Raw genomic sequence first — 17,565 nt, forward strand, 5'->3', positions numbered from 1 at the left:
CCTTTGTGACCGCATGCCACAGAAATTCTGCTGCCTCATTTGTGACCACCTGCCGCAAAAATTCTGCAGCCTCATTTGTGACCACATGCCGCATGAATTCTGCAGCCCCCCTTGTGACTGCATGCTGCAGAAATTCAGCAGCCCCCCTTTGTGACCACATGCCACAGAAATTCTGAAGCCCCCTTTGTAACCACCTGCCGCAGAAATTCTGCAGCCTCATTTCTGACCACATGCCGATGGAATTCTGCAGCCCTCCTTTGTGACTGCATGCTGGAGAAACTCTGCAGCCCCACTTTGTGACCACATGCAACAGAAATTCTGAAGCCCTCTTTGTGACCGCATGCCGCAAAAATTCTGCAGCCCCCTTTCTGACTGCATGCCGCAGAAATTCTGCAGTCTCATTTGTGACCGCATGCCACAGAAATTCTGAAGCCCCCTTTGTGACTGCATGCCGCAAAAATTCTGCAGCCTCCTTTGTGACCGCATGCCGCAGAAATTCTGCAGCCTCATTTGTGACCACATGCCACAGAAACTCTGCAGCCCCCCTTGTGACCACATGCTGCAGAAATTCTGCAGCCCCTCTTTGTGACCACATGCCACAGAAATTCTGCAGCCCCCTTTGTGACCGCATGCCGCAGAAATTCTGCAGCCTCATTTTTGACCACATGCCGCTGAAATTCTGCGGCCTCATTTGTGACTGCATGCTGCAGAAATTCTGCAGTCCCCTTTGTGACCGCATGCTGCAGATATTCTGCAGCCCCCCTTGAGACCACATGCCACATAAATTCTTAAGCCCCATTTGTGACTACATGCTGCAGAAATTCTGCAGCCCCCCTTTATGACCACATACCACAGAAATTCTACAGCCCCATTTGTGACTGCATGCCACAGAAATTCTGCAGCCCTATTTGTGACTGCATGCCGCAGAAATTCTGCAACCCCCTCAAATATTGAAACTGAAGAAATCTTAGGCCACCCGAAATGATGGTATGTTGCAGAAATTCTGAGGCCCTCACAGGATGGTCATACATTGCAGATTGACTGAATATTCCTTTACACTCCCAAAATCACAACTTCTTGGATGACTTAAATAATCATGTCTTATTAAGCCAATCTAAGAATTCTCTAACAAATGTTTAAAACTATTTACAAACTAATAATGGTATTCACACAAGAAATATTTCTACTTTATGTACTGTATTGCAGTCCAGAGGCAAGGACAAGGTAGTGCTTTTAGGTTTCCCTTGTTTTCACAAAATTGTTTGAAACAGTTAAACATATTTGCATGTACATTATTTAAAGATAATTTAGTCAAACTAGAATGAACAAGACAATGGTAATGCATTATTCATGATCTTGAGTTTTGAAGTGCATTATACCGATCTTTTAGAAAATTTCTCGTCGATGGCAAAAGTTTGCTGTCCTCAGTGAGCTGGAAAAAACTGCAAACAATACATGTTTTAGGCAGCCTTTCCACCCATGGTTGTGCTCTTCTGTGGGGTATATGCCGAGGAGACCAATTCCCTAGATATGTCCCTTTCCAATAGTGCACTTCAAAACAGTTATCCTCGATGGAAATGACTTTTCCTATCACTGGCTCCTTTTCATAGTTTCTAAAATACAAGGCCACAAAGCAGCCAACTTCCAGTGAGGTAAAAAAATCATCATCCACCATCTCCACTGGTGCTTCCTTTTCTCTGGGGTTTCTATATCGGCCAGTGTAAATCTGAAAAGTTTAAATATCAAAAGCATAAATGATGCTATTGCATAGCATCTTCTTACGCATGATATTATCAAATACATTCACCATTGCTGGTGTTGATAACACAATGATACATGTAAATAAAAAGTCCCATAATTGGATGTGTGGTATGCTGAATAATTCTTGGCAGAACTTAATTCAAAATTTCCCCCAAAGGAATTAAAAAAATTGCCTAAAAACTCACAAATTAGTATCAAATGGCCCTTTCAGGGTCCAAAATTAACATTTTTTGGCAGGCGCCAACTGGCGACTGGATTTTTTTTTTCAGTTGCAATATGGAAAAATGTAGTCGCCAAAAAGTGACAATAAAATTTTTCCTTTGCAGCGAGACACAAGCCACACATTTAATCAATTTGGCTGAAAATCAAAGTTATTGTTTGTATAATTATCATGGCATGAAATAGTCAATCGCCCGCTGGCGGCCAATTGTGAAATTCTGGTCGCCATTGCAAAGTTTTTAGTTGCATTGGTGACCAGGAATGCGCAATTTCAGACCCTGCCTTTTCCCATAGCTCTGGGAGCAATATTTAATCTTATTGCAGTTCTCATCATGTACTCACTTCTTGGGTAGGCTGCATTTCTCTTTCCCTAAGCTCTAAGAGATCATTTGGGATTTGGGCAGCCAAAGGTGGCGGTGCAGTTTTTCCAGCAGGCAGTTTTCAGTGTATCCACTAGCCAATCATAATGATCAGGCACTGCTGCTATTTCTCTCTCAACATTTTCCAGCCAACTTCTCCAACAATCTGATGCTGCTTGAGGCATATTCTGTTGATACTTGCTAAGTATATCTCTCTTTAATGCCTCCAAATCCAATTTGGCCAGGGAAGGAATTACAAGATTAGGCTTTCCATGAGGCATGCTCTGTTCAATCAAATGCAAAAAGAAAAAAGTTAGCAAACAAGATAAATGCTTAGATACTGGCATAATAGAAACATCAGAACTGAAAGTATCAAAGTAGTCTGGTGATTGTAGCATGGTTACAGGTTTTACATTCTCCTTATCCAAACAAGTGCAAAAATAATTTCAGCAAAGAATTTCCTTCACGTACCACACAATTTTACTGGTCATTTTATATTGTTTTGCACATTACATAAATACACAGCATTCAAACTGCAAATTTCAATTTTCCTCTTTAATCCAGTTCAGTTTCTCAAATCAATTTTAGTCAAAAGTTTGAAGCTCTAGACAGACTTTTTGGTCCCAACAACATTGAAGAGAAGAAAACAAAGGAAGGACACAAAAAATGATGTGCACACCTTGAGGATTACAATTGGCCCTTGCCACCGCTCATGGCTCCACTTTCTGTAGTGCATTGTAGCTTTCCCTTCACTGTTTAACTTAAATTTAAAGCACTTTGGAACTGTGTGCTCATCTAGTTCCTCTGCATGATCTGAAATCCATGACTTTATGTCATAGACAATCTGCAGCATAAGTGGCTTGGGAGTGGGATGCTTCATACAATCTTCCAGTGCCTTGAGTAATTCTGTACCATGGGGAGAATTCAAGTTGATGAAATTTAGAATTACATTGCACTGCTAACACATGCACAGTATAGCTTGTAAGTTTTTCTCTATATGCCCTCCTTATCTCACACACCCTCTACTTTTGAAATAAGAGTGTGCTGACAGATTGATGCCCCTCTTAAATTCTAATTCATTTATCAAGGCAAATATAAGTGAATATAAATGAGTGGCATCAGGCCCAATGTTTTTTCTCTGCTTAACTATGGCTGCATTTAACCTAAAAAACTGGCACATCAAGATTGCAATAATAAAACAATAATTAACAAAAGCACTAACCTACATGTAACGTTATGATATCTCTTGTCATTGTTTATTACCTGGAACTGTATAAAAATTCAGCTTATCCAAGTGCTTCGAATAAACACCAAAAAAAGCATCAATATCCTCATGAGTATGACCCACTGGGAGAAAGTTTACTCTGATGTGCAGTTCACAAACAAACTGCAGCTCTTACTACATTACTGACTCTGTTGATTGATCAACTCTTTGTGTTATTGCTTTGTAAATTAAGGCTGCTTTGGATTTAATGTCACTTAAAACTGATAAAGTTATTCTTTTATCCTTTTGCCCATCTAAAAGCCACAAAGGAAAAAGTGAACTCTGCTAGCAGGGAACTTAGCTTATTGCAGCACTTTAATAAAAATAAGATTATCATGAAAGAGTTCAAGAGTCTACTCTGTGCAATGTAGGAGTTCTAAGCTCCACAAACCACAAAAATATCCTCTTCAACAAGGAGTGCTAGTAGACCAAACATGAACCGGTTCTTGTTTTCTCCAACACAGTTGTCAAACTGTAGATATAGTAGAGGAGTTAGGTCATAGTCTGCAGCCCATCTCACAAGAACATCCAAAAGAACTGTCATGGTCACATTGCAGTCATAGGGAAGTTGATAATAGCCAAATGAGCGAAATACAAACATAATCATAAACATGGGAACGCTTCGGAATATGCACATCCACTTGTAGGTTAGAATTCCAACTCACCATAGTCGCTTTCTTCTCTTGTACAAATGTTTGTTCGTTATGAGACGCACTTGACTCTATTGGCACCACTGCTAGTTCACTGGAAGGGAGAGACTAAGGAATCGGGCGCGAGATGGCCATGTTGGAACGTGTTGCTTAACGCTTGTTACGGTCAACCTTCGTTGATTTGGGTTCTGGTACACTGATCACCTTGGTTTCTCTCATACTTCCTAAGGTGGTATCCATCTTTTGTAATAATGAGGGTAAAACACGTTTGCAGTCGCATTCAAAGTTCTGATTGGCTTCTGTTATTTCTCACCTTTGCCGTGAACACAACTCGAGTCGGGGTTTCAATTCTTTGTTTCCTTGACAACTTTTGGCCACAAACCGTTCATTTGTAGTACGTTCGATTCTTTTCGATTATTTCTACATAGAGTGAGTTCACATAATTATTTATATCATCTTCAAAACATGGATCCAAGATTAATCCATCATCCAACAGCAGAGTACAGATCAGAGGAATCAGCAAAAATTTCGCGTGGTCCTCTCGAGATGTCACGCAACGCTCCCCAAAAGATCTTCTTTTGGGGGAGCGTTGCGTGACATCCAAAAAAAACGGCTGCGAGGGAGACTACTTGAGACTGCAATCAGGCAAGCCAGCGGATTCTCTTTACAAGCCAATGACAATTCCAAAAGTATCCATGTGATCATGCCCGTGATCGGAAACACAAAAAAATATCCATTTCGCGCTCGTCTCTGAATGTACTCTTCACCGGTTGATCGCTCGTGTGTTAAGCTATTTCTTTTCTCGACTGATTTGCTTAACATAGCATCTCTAAAGATGGGTTTTACCGTTGTTCAATGGAAAAACGAGAACGTCGTGAATGGTATAAATGAAAAGCAAGTCGTTGGCGCCGTGGAGTTAAAAGAAGGGACAACTGTTCACATATCGACTGGCCGGTACAAGGGTCGAGCGGCCATTTATAAAGGTATGATTTTGAAAGTTTGTGGTGAGTTCAAACTGCGATATTCGGTACGTGACCAAAACTGAGAATCCTTTCGGTCACTTGCATGCCATTTTTTTTTAAGCTTACGCTTTACAATGAAATAAATCTATCAATAAGCTGAAGATTTCAGGATTATTTTAATCACGTTTGACATGCTGCGAGCCCAACAAAAAAAAGATAAACAGCTGCTTAGTCTGCAGTTGAGGATAACTTCATCACAATTTATTCTTACAGTTACAGCAAGATTTTAATTCAAAAAATCAATTATTCAACTACAGTTGAGCCCTTCACTCCCAAGAGTGTTAAGTCAAAATTGAGTAGAAATCTTTGAATTTCAATTTGCAGAATCAACAAAAACAAACAGTATAACATGAAAATGCTGCTTGACAGCTTACATTCGAATTTTAGCACACAAGAGTTTTATTGTATTGCCAGCATACAGCTATATATACACTGTAGTATAGTCTTTGGTGCAAGTAAAGTGGAGAATTTTTTTATTCCAAATTAATGGTGTTTTCAAGGAATTTTCATGGTGCTTGCATATTCCCAAGAACCCCCTGAAAACTCAGGGAAAATTTTCATGGTCAATGAACTTTTTTACATATTCACAGGATACTCATGGGTCATGATTTGCTGCAACCCATTAAAACCTAGTGAATTTTAACACCATGAGTTTTTTTGACAAGATCATCATATTATCTTAAACATCGTCAATCTTCTATGTTATCTACCGTGTTAAGTTCAATATACACAGTTTTGTATAATAATAGGGACAGCTTAGTTATTAAGAGCCACTGACCATAAATATTGAGAATCCGCCGACCGTTGCAAAATTTCGTAACTCGTTTTATTTTTTCTAAAGGACCCTTTTGATGAAGCTTTTTCGAAAATTATATCAAATAGTTCTATCGCACTTTTTTTCTCCAAAAAATTGAAAAGTTTGAAATACCCTTAAATGGCCGTTGTCCTCCCCATAAAGCAATGAAAAACTAAGCAACTTTGGCAATTTCATACGCTACAGCGCAATGCGATTCCGCTTTTAAATTTTGTGTACTAACAGATGGTCCTTTTATCTCTTAGAAAATATTATTTTGTTTTTATTTTTTACGTTTAAGTCTGAATAGTAACCCGTTGAAATAAAGTACATTTCATCTCTTTCGCGGAGGTAAAATAAACCTACGAACAGGTCTGCCATCTATATTTACAAATCATAATGTACATCATCGTAAAGCTTTATCCTTGTATTTTAATTCCTCCAATTCTCTATCTTGGCCCGCTATAAGCGGCACTTCCAGGTTTTCAAGAGTTTGGGCTATTTTGTCGAAAATGCAATGCGAACCGCTGAACAGCTGTCACGACCCATTTAAAGTCCTTTAAAAAGGTCTTGTATCATATAGTTACAAATCAAAATATATATTCTCTTTAAGCTTTATCCTTGTAGTTTAAGTCCTCTTAGTTTCTTTCTTGGCCCGCCATAGGCGGCGCGTCCAGCTTGAAAAGAGTTAGGGCTAGAATGACAAAAAATGTAATGCGACCTATTGAACGGCTGTCGTGCAAGAGATTATGTATTTGGTACATTCCTGGCTAAGTTGAAAGATTTGCCTTGAACTCTGGCGTGACAGTGTTCAACGGATAGCGTTACATTTGTTATCATTTTTTAGCCCAAACTCTTTTAAAGCTGGACATGCCACCTATAGGGGACCAAGAAAGAAACTTAGAGGAATTGAACTAAAAGGACAAAGCTTTAAGATGATTGTAAATATATCGTACAAAACCTTTTAATGGCCTTCAAATGGGTCGGGACAGCTGCTCACATTGCATTTTTGACAAAATAGCCCAAACTCTTGTAAACCTAGACGCGCCGCTTATGGTGGGCCAAGATAGAGAATTGGAAGAATTAAAATACAAGGATAAAGCTTTAAGTTGATGTACGTTATGATGTGTAAGTATATGTGGCAAACCTGTTCATAGGCCACTGAAGTTGACCTTTATTTTACCTCCGCAAAAGAGCAGCGAAGTACTTTATTTCAACGGGTCACTATTCAGATTTAAACGTAAGAAAATGAAAAGAAATTAATATTTTTCAAGAGATGAACAAACCATCTGCTAGCGCACAAAATTTAAAAGCAGGATTGCATCGCTCTGTAGCGTACGAAGTTGCATACTTTTTCATAGCTTTAATGGGGGGACAACAGCCATTTAGGTGTATTTCGAACTTTTCGATTTTTGGGAGAAAAAAAAGCAATAGAACTTTTTGATATCATTTTCAAAAAAAGGTTCATTAAAAGGGTCCTTTAGAAAAAATAAAATGAATCCCGAAACTTTGCAACTGTCAGCGGATTCTCGATATTTGTGGTCAGTGGCTCTTAAGGTGGCTCGTACCGGTTTTCATCTTTTTGATGGTTTGTAACTTTGAAAAAATACAACAGAAAGACTGACATAGGCCAGTTGAACACTTTTGCGGGGTTGAATTATATAATCATTGGTTATCCAAAAGGAGGTGTCATTTCGTCACTAGCAGTTTCCATGGTGTAACAGCTGCCACGGTTTTGCCTGCTGTTAAGAAGACGTTAACAAACTTGTGCGCGCGCGACTCGCGTGCGCGTGCTTTGAGGTTACGAAGCAATCTCGTAAGCAAATCACGCGGACCCTTTTTTAATGTGGACGTGTGCGATTTTTAGAGAAGAATAGTTGAAGTTTTTTTTGTTTATCGTTTGGTTGTTGTCGTTTGCCGTAAGACTACAGTTTTCTGTGTTAGAGTAAGTGTCTGTTTGGATTTCCCGTTTCGCTTCCGAATCCCCAACTTATATTGAAGTTCGTTTTGGTTCGATTCTTACTAGCGGGACTGTTATGTAAGTGCTAATATTCCTTTCCTTGAGCTTATATATAGTTTTTTTTGTGTTTGTTTGAGTTTTTAGCTAGCTTTGCATCTTGCCTTTATATCGGAATGTTTGGAATGTTGGTTTGTCTATTCGCATTTAGCTTAGCTTCTTCCTTATAAATTCATATTTCAGTTTACGATAAGTACTTGGATACCACGACTACGTTAAATAAACGATTCAAGGCTTGTCCGTAAAATATATCCTAGCTTCATAGTGTGTCTTCATTTGCGAAACTCATACTTGTCGTCGAAATTTTGCTTCGCTTGTGTCGGCCGCTACACATGGCAATGCTTTCATAGGCTTATTCAGGCGCATTTTTTAGCTTGTGGCTTAAATAATTTGAAAACTAACCCGGTGACCCCATGATTTTTTCAGTGATTTCTTTTGGCACTTGAAAAGGAAAATGCACAAAGATTTTTAAAAAATTCTATGGAGCGGAATAGGCCATTTTACAGTTGTGTACTTAGTTGCCAAGCCTTTGATTCAGAGTGAGGCTAAAGATGACCTTGTTGTGATAGAGACCTGTATCTACTTAGTATGATAACAAAGTGATTTACATTTGAAAGGCAGCAAGGTTTGTATCATAACAAGGTCATCTCTAGCCTCACTCCCATTCAAAGGCTTGGCAGCCAAGCACACAACTGTAAAATGGACTGTTTCAGAAAATCTAGAAAAAGGCAATTTTCACACTTCGCAAATTTACTTCCGTAGAATTTTCTAGTTTTTTTTTTGTGATGATTCCTTTTGACGTTATTATCATATTGGAACAATAAAAAGAAGGGGTCACCGGACTTGTTTTCATGCACTAGCTTTCGTGAGTTAAGCAGTTTCCACGCGCTTTCTCGCATGTGTGAAAATCTGATTCTATAAGATCGACATTTGCTCATGATCTGTTATAGCTACCGCTGACAATTGCGTATGCTCACGCGCGCGCCTACGATCTGATGTTTACAGACGTTTACTGCTAAGAAAATCATTAAACAGCTGTCAAAGACAGTCTCCCGGGCTCATCTTAAAAATCCTACACACGACTTCTGCCTATATCATATTATTTTCCTTGAAGTTTCAAAGTCTTCTTCCACTTCAGGTAGATTATCCTTCACTTGAGTTCTTCTTTTTTCGCTGTCGCAAGATTTCATATCGGTTGAATATTTCTTTTAAATGTGAAGTGAAGCAACCTTTACTTCTCCGAAAATCGTCTTCTTTATCTTAGTTTCTATCTCCTGTATTTACAGTGGCTGCTCAACACATCAAATACAAGCTCTTAGGTAAACTTCTCGCGTAATTAGAAAGAATTCCTCGGGCCGCAATCTTTGTTTTAAATTTTCGTCTTTTAATCTCGCGCTTCTTTCGCACGTTTCTCTCGCGCGTGACGCAAGAGTTATCTGTTCCCCGCGCAAGGAAACTAGTACGAGATACCTTAATACTTGAAGGCACAGAAACACTCTACTCTTACGCTGATGCATTTTATGTTTTAGGGCCATATTTGAAGGACTGTCTAAACACATTTGTGGTGGGACACTGGTCAGCGTCAAGGTAAATAACCCCAAGACATTGCTCTCTTACAGACAACAAAAATTGATATTTGTAGAACCTGTGGCCTCACAGTGTAGCAGTATGAAACCACTACCTGTTGGAGCCTACACTTGGCTTGTGAAGAAGCTGTCAAGGGAAGGGGACACTAGTGGATGTTTGCAGCAAAACAGGATATGCTACGGTGGCAGCCTTAAAGGAAGGCCGAAATGCAGTGTGGCTAAGCAATGCATCACAATGCGAACTAGCAAGCTTACAGACAAGGGTTTCTACCCTCCTGTGAAGCTGTTAAATTAAAATGTGGGAATCTCCACAGTATTTAAGCATGAAATACTGACAATTTATGATGTTCAAATCTGGAAATGTTATGAATGGACCCCTTAATTTTGTGGCTGCCATTTGGGGAAGGGTTCATAGTCCCTCTCTATACTCAAAATTTCATTAGTTAGCTTGAAAAAAATAAAAATTAAAAAAAAGGGGCCAATTAAAAAGACCTGGAATTTTTAAGGGAGAAAAATCGAATAATTATTTTTGTAAAATCCACCACTATGCTACACAATACCATAGGGTTGCCCAACTTAACACTCTGTGTAGTCTTTTCTTTTGCACAATTGACTGAATTTCTGCAGCATGGAACATCTTGGGCAGCAGAATTTCTGCAGCATGGAACACCTTGGGCAGAAGAATTTCTGCTGCATGGAACATCTTGGGCTGCAGAATTTCTGCGGCGCAGGGTATTTCAGGCTGCAGAATTTTTGCGGCGTGGGGCATCTGGGACTGCAGAATTTCTGCAGCATGGGACATCTAGGGCTGCAGAATTTCTGCAGTGTGGGGTATTTCAGGCTGCAGAATTTCTGTGGCATGGGGCATCTGGGACTGTAGAATTTCTGCAGCATGGTACACCTAGGGCTGCAGAATTTCTGCTGCGAAGGGTGTTTCAGGCTGCAGAATTTCTGTGGCATGGGGCATCTGGGACTAGAATTTCTGCAGCATGGGTCATCTTGGGCTGCAGAATTTTTGCAGCTTGGAACATTTTAAGAAAGCAATTTGAGAAATACATTAATTATTTTTTTTATTTAAATGGCTAGTTATCCTGTTAAGTAAGTTGTGTAATCTCATTTTCTACTGTCTGTGTTGTAACAGTGGCAGACATGCCTCTGAATAGTTGCGTTTTTCTTCCTTCAGAAACATTTCTTATAAAATAAAGGATACAGAAGCTCCTATGATTGTCCATCCGACTTATATGTATACAATTGAGGGGTTTTTTTTATGTCAGTGAAATAAGGAGAAATTTTGTCAGTATAATTCGTGTAAACTTAACAGTCCGCAATGAAACCCAAACTTTGCATTTTTTTTCTAAGCCACCTTCTCAGTATCCGTAGGTTTTGCAATAAACGTCCTTCCTCAAAAACTCATGGATTCCGTGTGTTTTCATAAAAATGCTACGACTTTTGTGCCTTAATTTTATTAGGTCGATAGAAAAAGGCAGTTTTTGCGGAAACTAGCTCTCAATTACCCTTAAGAAGCCCATTTTTGTTGGAAAATGCTATTTTGGAAAAACGCAAAATATTTTGGAAAGCGTTCATTACACACTGTAGTTGAACGAGGTCCTCATCATAAGCCAGGCGATGATGATATCAGGAGGGGGAGGGTAAGATGCTGAGACAAATATAACTTATTCTGGTGCACGTGGTTGCAAAACATATTCTTCAAAATGGGTGACTACTAAGTGTTAATAATAATTATTAAAAATATACTATGATAAAATTGAAGAATATAACGTATGTTACGATGTTAGCAACTATCATGATAAAAGTTTCATCACTATTATGTAAATTTGATGTAAGTGCGATCTTTTTTTTTTTTGGAAAAAAGAAAAATATTACAGTAAACCTCGATATATGTGCTTTACATTTATCAAAACAGAAGTCGAGTGCACGTTGGCTTAGTCCGAGTATATGGCCGTTGTTTTTGTAACTTTTTGTCTTAGGTTGTCATGGCGTTCTTGTTTCTGCCAGCTATCGATTTCCTCATTATTCCTAATGGTCCTTTTGTTTTTCGTTTGAGTTCAGGGATGATCATATCTCCTTCTTGAGGACAGTCTGTCAACTGACAATGTCGTCCTGGATTTATTAGCATAATGTTTGTGTAAGAAATAAACACATGGTCATTTAGTGCAGTCCTTACTAAAGGAAAGGCCATATTGTTTGAAGAGAGGAGGGGAGGGTAAGCTATCAAGAAAGCTGGTAAAGAAAAAGTTTTGGAACAATTGCACACAATCTCCCTTTACTTTTGTCTAAGATTTTCAACAGCGGGTTCATTCGTAACGGCACAAATATCAAAGGCAAAAAGATAAGCCACAGTGCCTGGTATACCTGGTAAGTTCCAACATAAAAGTCACAGGTTAACCATCTTACTCATTTACTCTGATTAACATGTGACCTAGCTTCGACCTTCGCTCCCTCTCTCCCCCTCTCCCTCCTTCCTCTCGCTTTCGCCATTGTACTTGCAACGAAAAATAAAATCCCTGCCCGCGTAAACAGAACATTCCTACTTCGTGACTGATTTCATTTGGACCTAACACATCGCTGCTCATATTTGCTAGTAGTCTTACCAATGCGCGATGGATTTGACGCGTTTCTTACACAAACAACACAAACTCTGAACTTACAGCCCCAACAGCTGGGTATTGTTACTGAAAATGCCTGATGGTAATTTCTTCAACTGGTTATTGTTTAACCACCTACCAAAAGTAATATAAAGGGGTATTGATTCACTTGTGCTTTTCAAGATAGTGTAGGAACTGTGTTTGCTCGAAAATGTCGTACGTCATATATGGAGAGCTAACATAGGATTACGAACTTTAATCTGGGACAAAAACAATTGAGACTTGTTTTTGTGTGTGTATGTGTAAAGCGCTGAAAAGCAGCTGAATGCTTTACACATGCCTTTTCTCCCTTCTCCCATTACTCATTGCTGCAATACATATAGGCCTTGACATACCACACTGTCATTGAACGTGGTCCTCATCATAAGCCAGGCGATGATGATATCAGAGAGGGGGAGGGTAAGATGCCGAGACAAATATATAACTTATTCTGGTGCACGTGGTTGCAAAACATATTCTTCAAAATGGGTGACTACTAAGTTTTAATAATAATTATTAAAAATATACTATGATGAAATTGAAGCATATAACATATGTTAAGATGTTAGCAACTATCATGATAAAAGTTTCATCACTATTATGTAAATTTGATGTAAGTACGATCTTTTTTTTTTGGAAAAAAGAAAAATATTACAGTAAACCTCGATATATGTGCTTTACATTTATCAAAACAGAAGTCGAGTGCACGTTGGCTTTGTCCAAGTGTATGGCCGTTGTTTTTGTGACTTTTTGTCTTAGATCGTCATGGCGTCATTGTTTCTGCCAGCTATCGATTTCCTCATTATTCCTAATGGTCCTTTTGTTTTTCGTTTGAGTTCAGGGATGATCATATCTCCTTCTTGAGGACAGTCTGTCAACTGACAGTGTTGTCCTGGATTTATTAGCATAATGTTTGTGTAAGAAATAAACACATGGTCATTTAGTGCAGTCCTTACTAAAAGAAAGGCCATACTGTTTGAAGGGAGGAGGGGAGGGTAAGCTATCAAGAAAGTTGGTATAGGAAAATGTTTGGAACAATTGCACACAATCTCCTTTTACTTTTGTCTAAGATTTTCAACAGCGGGTTCATTCGTAACGGCACAAACATTAAAGGCAAAAAGATAATACACAGTGCCTGGTATACCTGGTAAGTTCCAACATAAAAGTCACAGGTTAACCATCTTACTCATTTACTCTGATTAACATGTGACCTAGCTTCGACCTTCGCTCCCTCTCCGCCCCCGCCACCCTACTTCCTCTCGCTTTCACCATTGTACTTGCAAGGAAAAAAAAATCCCTGTCCACGTAAACAGAACATTCCTACTTTGTGACTGATTTCATTTGGACCTAAGACATTGCTGCTCATATTTGCTGGTAGTCTTACCAATGCGCGATGGATTTGGCGCGTTTCTTACACAAATAAAACAGACTCTGAACTTACAGCCACAACAGCTGGGTATTGTTACTGAAAATGCCTGATGGTAATTTCTTCAACTGGTTATTGTTTAACGCCCTAACAAAAGTAATATAAAAAGGTATTGATTCAATTGTGCTTTTAAAGATAGTGCAGGAACTGTGTTTGCTCGAAAATTTCGTACGTCATATATGGAGAGCTAACATAGGATTGCGAACTTTAATCTGGGACAAAAACAACTGATACTTGTGTTTGTGTGCGTATGTGTAAAGCGCTGAAAACCAGCCGAATGCTTTACACTTGCCTTTTCTCCCTTCTCCCATCACTCATTGCTGCAATACATAGGGGTTGACATTACACACTGTCATTGAACGTGGTCCTCATCATAAGCCAGGTGACGATGATATCAGGGAGGGGCAAGGTAAGATGCCGAGACAAATATATAACTTATTCTGGTGCACGTGGTTGCAAAACATATTCTTCCAAATGGATGACTACTAAGTGTTAAAAATCTCAACTTAAATAGGATGCGATAGACGGGCATACGCATGCATACTAGCACAAAAAGACATCTGCAATTAAAAATTTTCCTGTATGAGTGTTGTCTACATGACGTCATAAAACATGGCGTCACAGTCCAACTTTTTAAATCTTAAGCTAGCTATAAATCTAACCTATTTTGTGCTTAATCAGAACTGACTGTAGGCTGAGGCCTTTTACCTTTGGAGGCTGTGTAACAATTCTCTTATTGGGGAGCTCTATTTAAACTCAGAGCTTGAAGGAGGGAAGGGTATTAGGTTAATATCCAAGGAGGAGGGAAGGGGAGGGAGGGTTCGAATTTTCTTGCAGTAAAATTAAAGGTGATTCCGGAAATTTGTTTTCTCTTCCACGCGCAGTGACACCAAAGCATCATTGGTGATATAGTCGAGGTAACTGGAAGTTTTGCCCGTTGTAATTTTGCTCCACCTGACCAAGTTCGTGTAAAAAGATATTACCGTACACTTTGCTTGTCCAGGTAAGAATAGCTGTACGAAGGATTGTTTTCGGAACCAGTGTCCAACGTTTCAATGATTCCAGCGGAAGTCATCGTGTTATAACAGTCCTTATCAGGACTACCCTCACCCGGATGATCAGACAACACGATCACACATCAATCAATGTCACGGACAGTGACTGAAGTAATCAATTCAGGTATATTTAAGGTGTTCATGTAAAGGTTGGGGAGAGTTGATCATGACTTTTGGAAGCTAAAAAGGCTAGGTATTGCTATCGTAGATTACTTGGAGAGGACTACTTCACATTCCTATCGAAGATCATTAAAAAAGTGTCGAAGATGGATTTTTTGGTTAACTATTAGATTGATAAAAAAGAGTCTTGGCTTACAGCCATTCCAGCTGGGTATAATCGCTGAAGATGCCTTGGGGCAAGTCCTTCAGCTTGTTGTTGTTTAGGTATCTATTAAGAAATTGTCAGAAACGTGTAAATTACATGCTGAATGCAACAGTTACGATAAGAATGACATCTAAACGCGTAGTCTCTTCACTGTCAAAACCATACATAAGGAAATATATAAAAAAAGCAACTAATAAATAACTATGAAGTCGTTGTGTCAATACTTCCATGGAACCTCAGTGCAAAGTATTTCAGTGTCTTTAATACATTTGGACACTAAAGGAAAATTGACGGCTGAAAATAGCATAATTATGATAACGAGCACGCGACATCTGACCGTATCTTGCATCAAAGATCGTTCTTATCAGCCTAATAATCCATTACCGCCAGATCTTTTACCACTTTCTGATACATACGGTGAGAGCAGCACCAGCAATTGCCTCATGTAGTGCTTCTCATGACTGGCGTACTCACCTACTTACTTTGGTATCGAATAATTGTTTTAAGAAACGATTTGGAAATACATTAGACAAGAAATATGAGCGTCGGGAATACCGACGCTTCGGTCCATCTTGCGCCATTATGATTAATGATAAAATGCGGTTTGTGAAGAGGCTAAGTTAAGGCGAATTTGCATAAAAGAGTGCCAGGCTAATTACATGAAAACTTTAGCACAAAGAGATTCTGACTGTACATTCAATGCTGGTTTAAGATCTTGAATAGACAGTATTTCAGTAACAAGGCAGTCAGACTTGTTCGTACAATACTTGAATACATTGAAGCGCTCTGTGAAATTGTTCGCAACAGCAGTGTTATGTTCTTTGGAATAATGCCTGTAAATAGATGACGCCTTTTGACGGTGTCCCTCAACGCGCGTGTGAAGGTGGCCCTTTGTGTACCCGACATAACCTGCATCGCACACTTGAATAAATAAACAACGCATCGCTGGGTTATAATTTTAGGCTTAGGCTCACGCAGGCTTAGATCTTGTTTAAGCTTGCGGTTAATAAACACGGGTTGAATCGTCTTTTGCACTTTGTTGCTAAGATCTCTAAGTTTTCGTTTGGCAGTCTGCAGCATCCTGATCTCTATAGGGGATAACTATCCGGATAGCGTCATCGGTATGCCGTTTAGGATGGTCCACTGCGACTCTCAAGGTAATAAACCTGTCGTTAACGGAATCAATAAGGTGAATCGGATACCTCAGCTTACAGAAAACTTCTCTCAAACGTTCACACTCTTCTGAGAAATGCGCCCAAGATGACGAAAGCCGGTGCACGCGATCAAGAATGGTGACGAGCAAACCATACTTGTAGCGGCTGTCCACATGTTTATGATAGTGCAGAATTAGCCCGGTGTTTGTCGGCTGAAAGTAAACCTTTTTTTCGACACATGGCGCGCAATTCAAAAGCTGCACCCCAAGGAAAGGGAGCATCCCATTTTTTTCCAACTCCATAGTGAAGCTAAAGGCGCTATGGGCGTGGGTCAGGGTATCCAAAAATTCTATTGCTACTGCCCGATCTGGCATCCTGACTAGAGTGCCATCTACTTAGCGGCGGTAAAATTCTGGGAGTTTTGTTTTATTTCTTAGGGACCCTTCAATAGCGCACATGAATACATTAGCCAAAAGGGGTCCAAGGGGAGACCCCATAGCTACTCCATCGGTCTGTTCGTATAGGGCTCCGTCCAACTGAAACAGCTGCCCCTTTGTAGCAACGTGTAGAAGATCAACGAGGTCACTACTGGTCAAGTTTAGATCATAAAGTGTCGTTGAACAAGTTGTTCTCGAAAGCTTTGCGTGCCAAGATGTCAATTGTCTCGTCTAAGGGTGCATTTGTCAAGAGCGCTTCAATTTAATCAAGAATTGCACGAATAAGTTTGACTGCCTTGTCAATGAAATGCTGTGTATTCAAGATCTTAAACCAGCATTGAATGTACAGTCGATTTCTCTTCGCGCTAAATTATTCATGTAATTAGCTTGGCGGTATTTTATGCAAATTTCCTTCAACTTAGCCTCTTCACAAAACGCATTTTATCATCAATTATGTAACCTTGACAATGGCACAAGATGCACTTAACTTAGCCTCTTCCCAAACCGCATTTTATCATTAATCATGTAACCTTGACAATGGCGCAAGATGCACCGAAATGTCGGTTTCTATCAAATATCTCTTGTCTAATAATTGTTGTATAGTTCAAATTTAGCGCTAGATGATCCACGAATTCATTCCTTGTCTACAGTCTTCATACAAAATGTGTTGTGTATCCCAGGCTTCAAGATAGTTACATCAATTGGTGGTCAATTGTTTAACTAATTAAATTTAGAAAAGTACCGTCGGCAGACAAACTAAACTGGACTAAAAAATTGGATGTTTTTCACATCTTTCACGTTTTCGGGTTTGTGTGTGTTGAAAATCCCTCATTCTCCATTTTGTAGTTATAC

General features: G+C 39.3%; 3 protein-coding genes and 1 pseudogene across 3 annotated transcripts in view; all 4 read right to left on the reverse strand.

The window, feature by feature from the left end:
- The window catches only part of LOC111345368 (uncharacterized), a 234,642-nt gene that overhangs the window by 68,838 nt on the left and 148,239 nt on the right, over nt 1-17,565 (reverse strand). The gene's annotated exons all lie outside the window — the stretch shown is intronic.
- LOC148739947 (uncharacterized) lies at nt 2,366-3,387 on the reverse strand. Its single transcript, XM_088749613.1, has 2 exons — nt 3,019-3,387; nt 2,366-2,623 (listed from the first exon to the last, which is right to left on the reverse strand). Exons 1-2 carry the CDS (start codon nt 3,217-3,219, stop codon nt 2,366-2,368), a joined length of 459 nt encoding a protein of 152 aa, XP_088605739.1. The 5' UTR covers nt 3,220-3,387.
- Nucleotides 15,063-17,565, reverse strand: part of LOC148739948 (slit homolog 1 protein-like) — a 4,008-nt gene continuing 1,505 nt past the window's right edge. The window contains exon 3 of the mRNA XM_088751380.1: nt 15,063-15,185. Coding sequence (XP_088607506.1) covers nt 15,110-15,185 — 76 coding nt within the window. The 3' untranslated portion in view covers nt 15,063-15,109. The remainder of the gene's footprint in view (nt 15,186-17,565) is intronic.
- On the reverse strand, nt 15,778-16,578 carry LOC148739949 (uncharacterized; annotated as a pseudogene).

Source organism: Stylophora pistillata, chromosome 2 (genome assembly GCF_964205215.1).
Source record: "Stylophora pistillata chromosome 2, jaStyPist1.2, whole genome shotgun sequence".
Taxonomy (NCBI): domain Eukaryota; kingdom Metazoa; phylum Cnidaria; class Anthozoa; order Scleractinia; family Pocilloporidae; genus Stylophora; species Stylophora pistillata.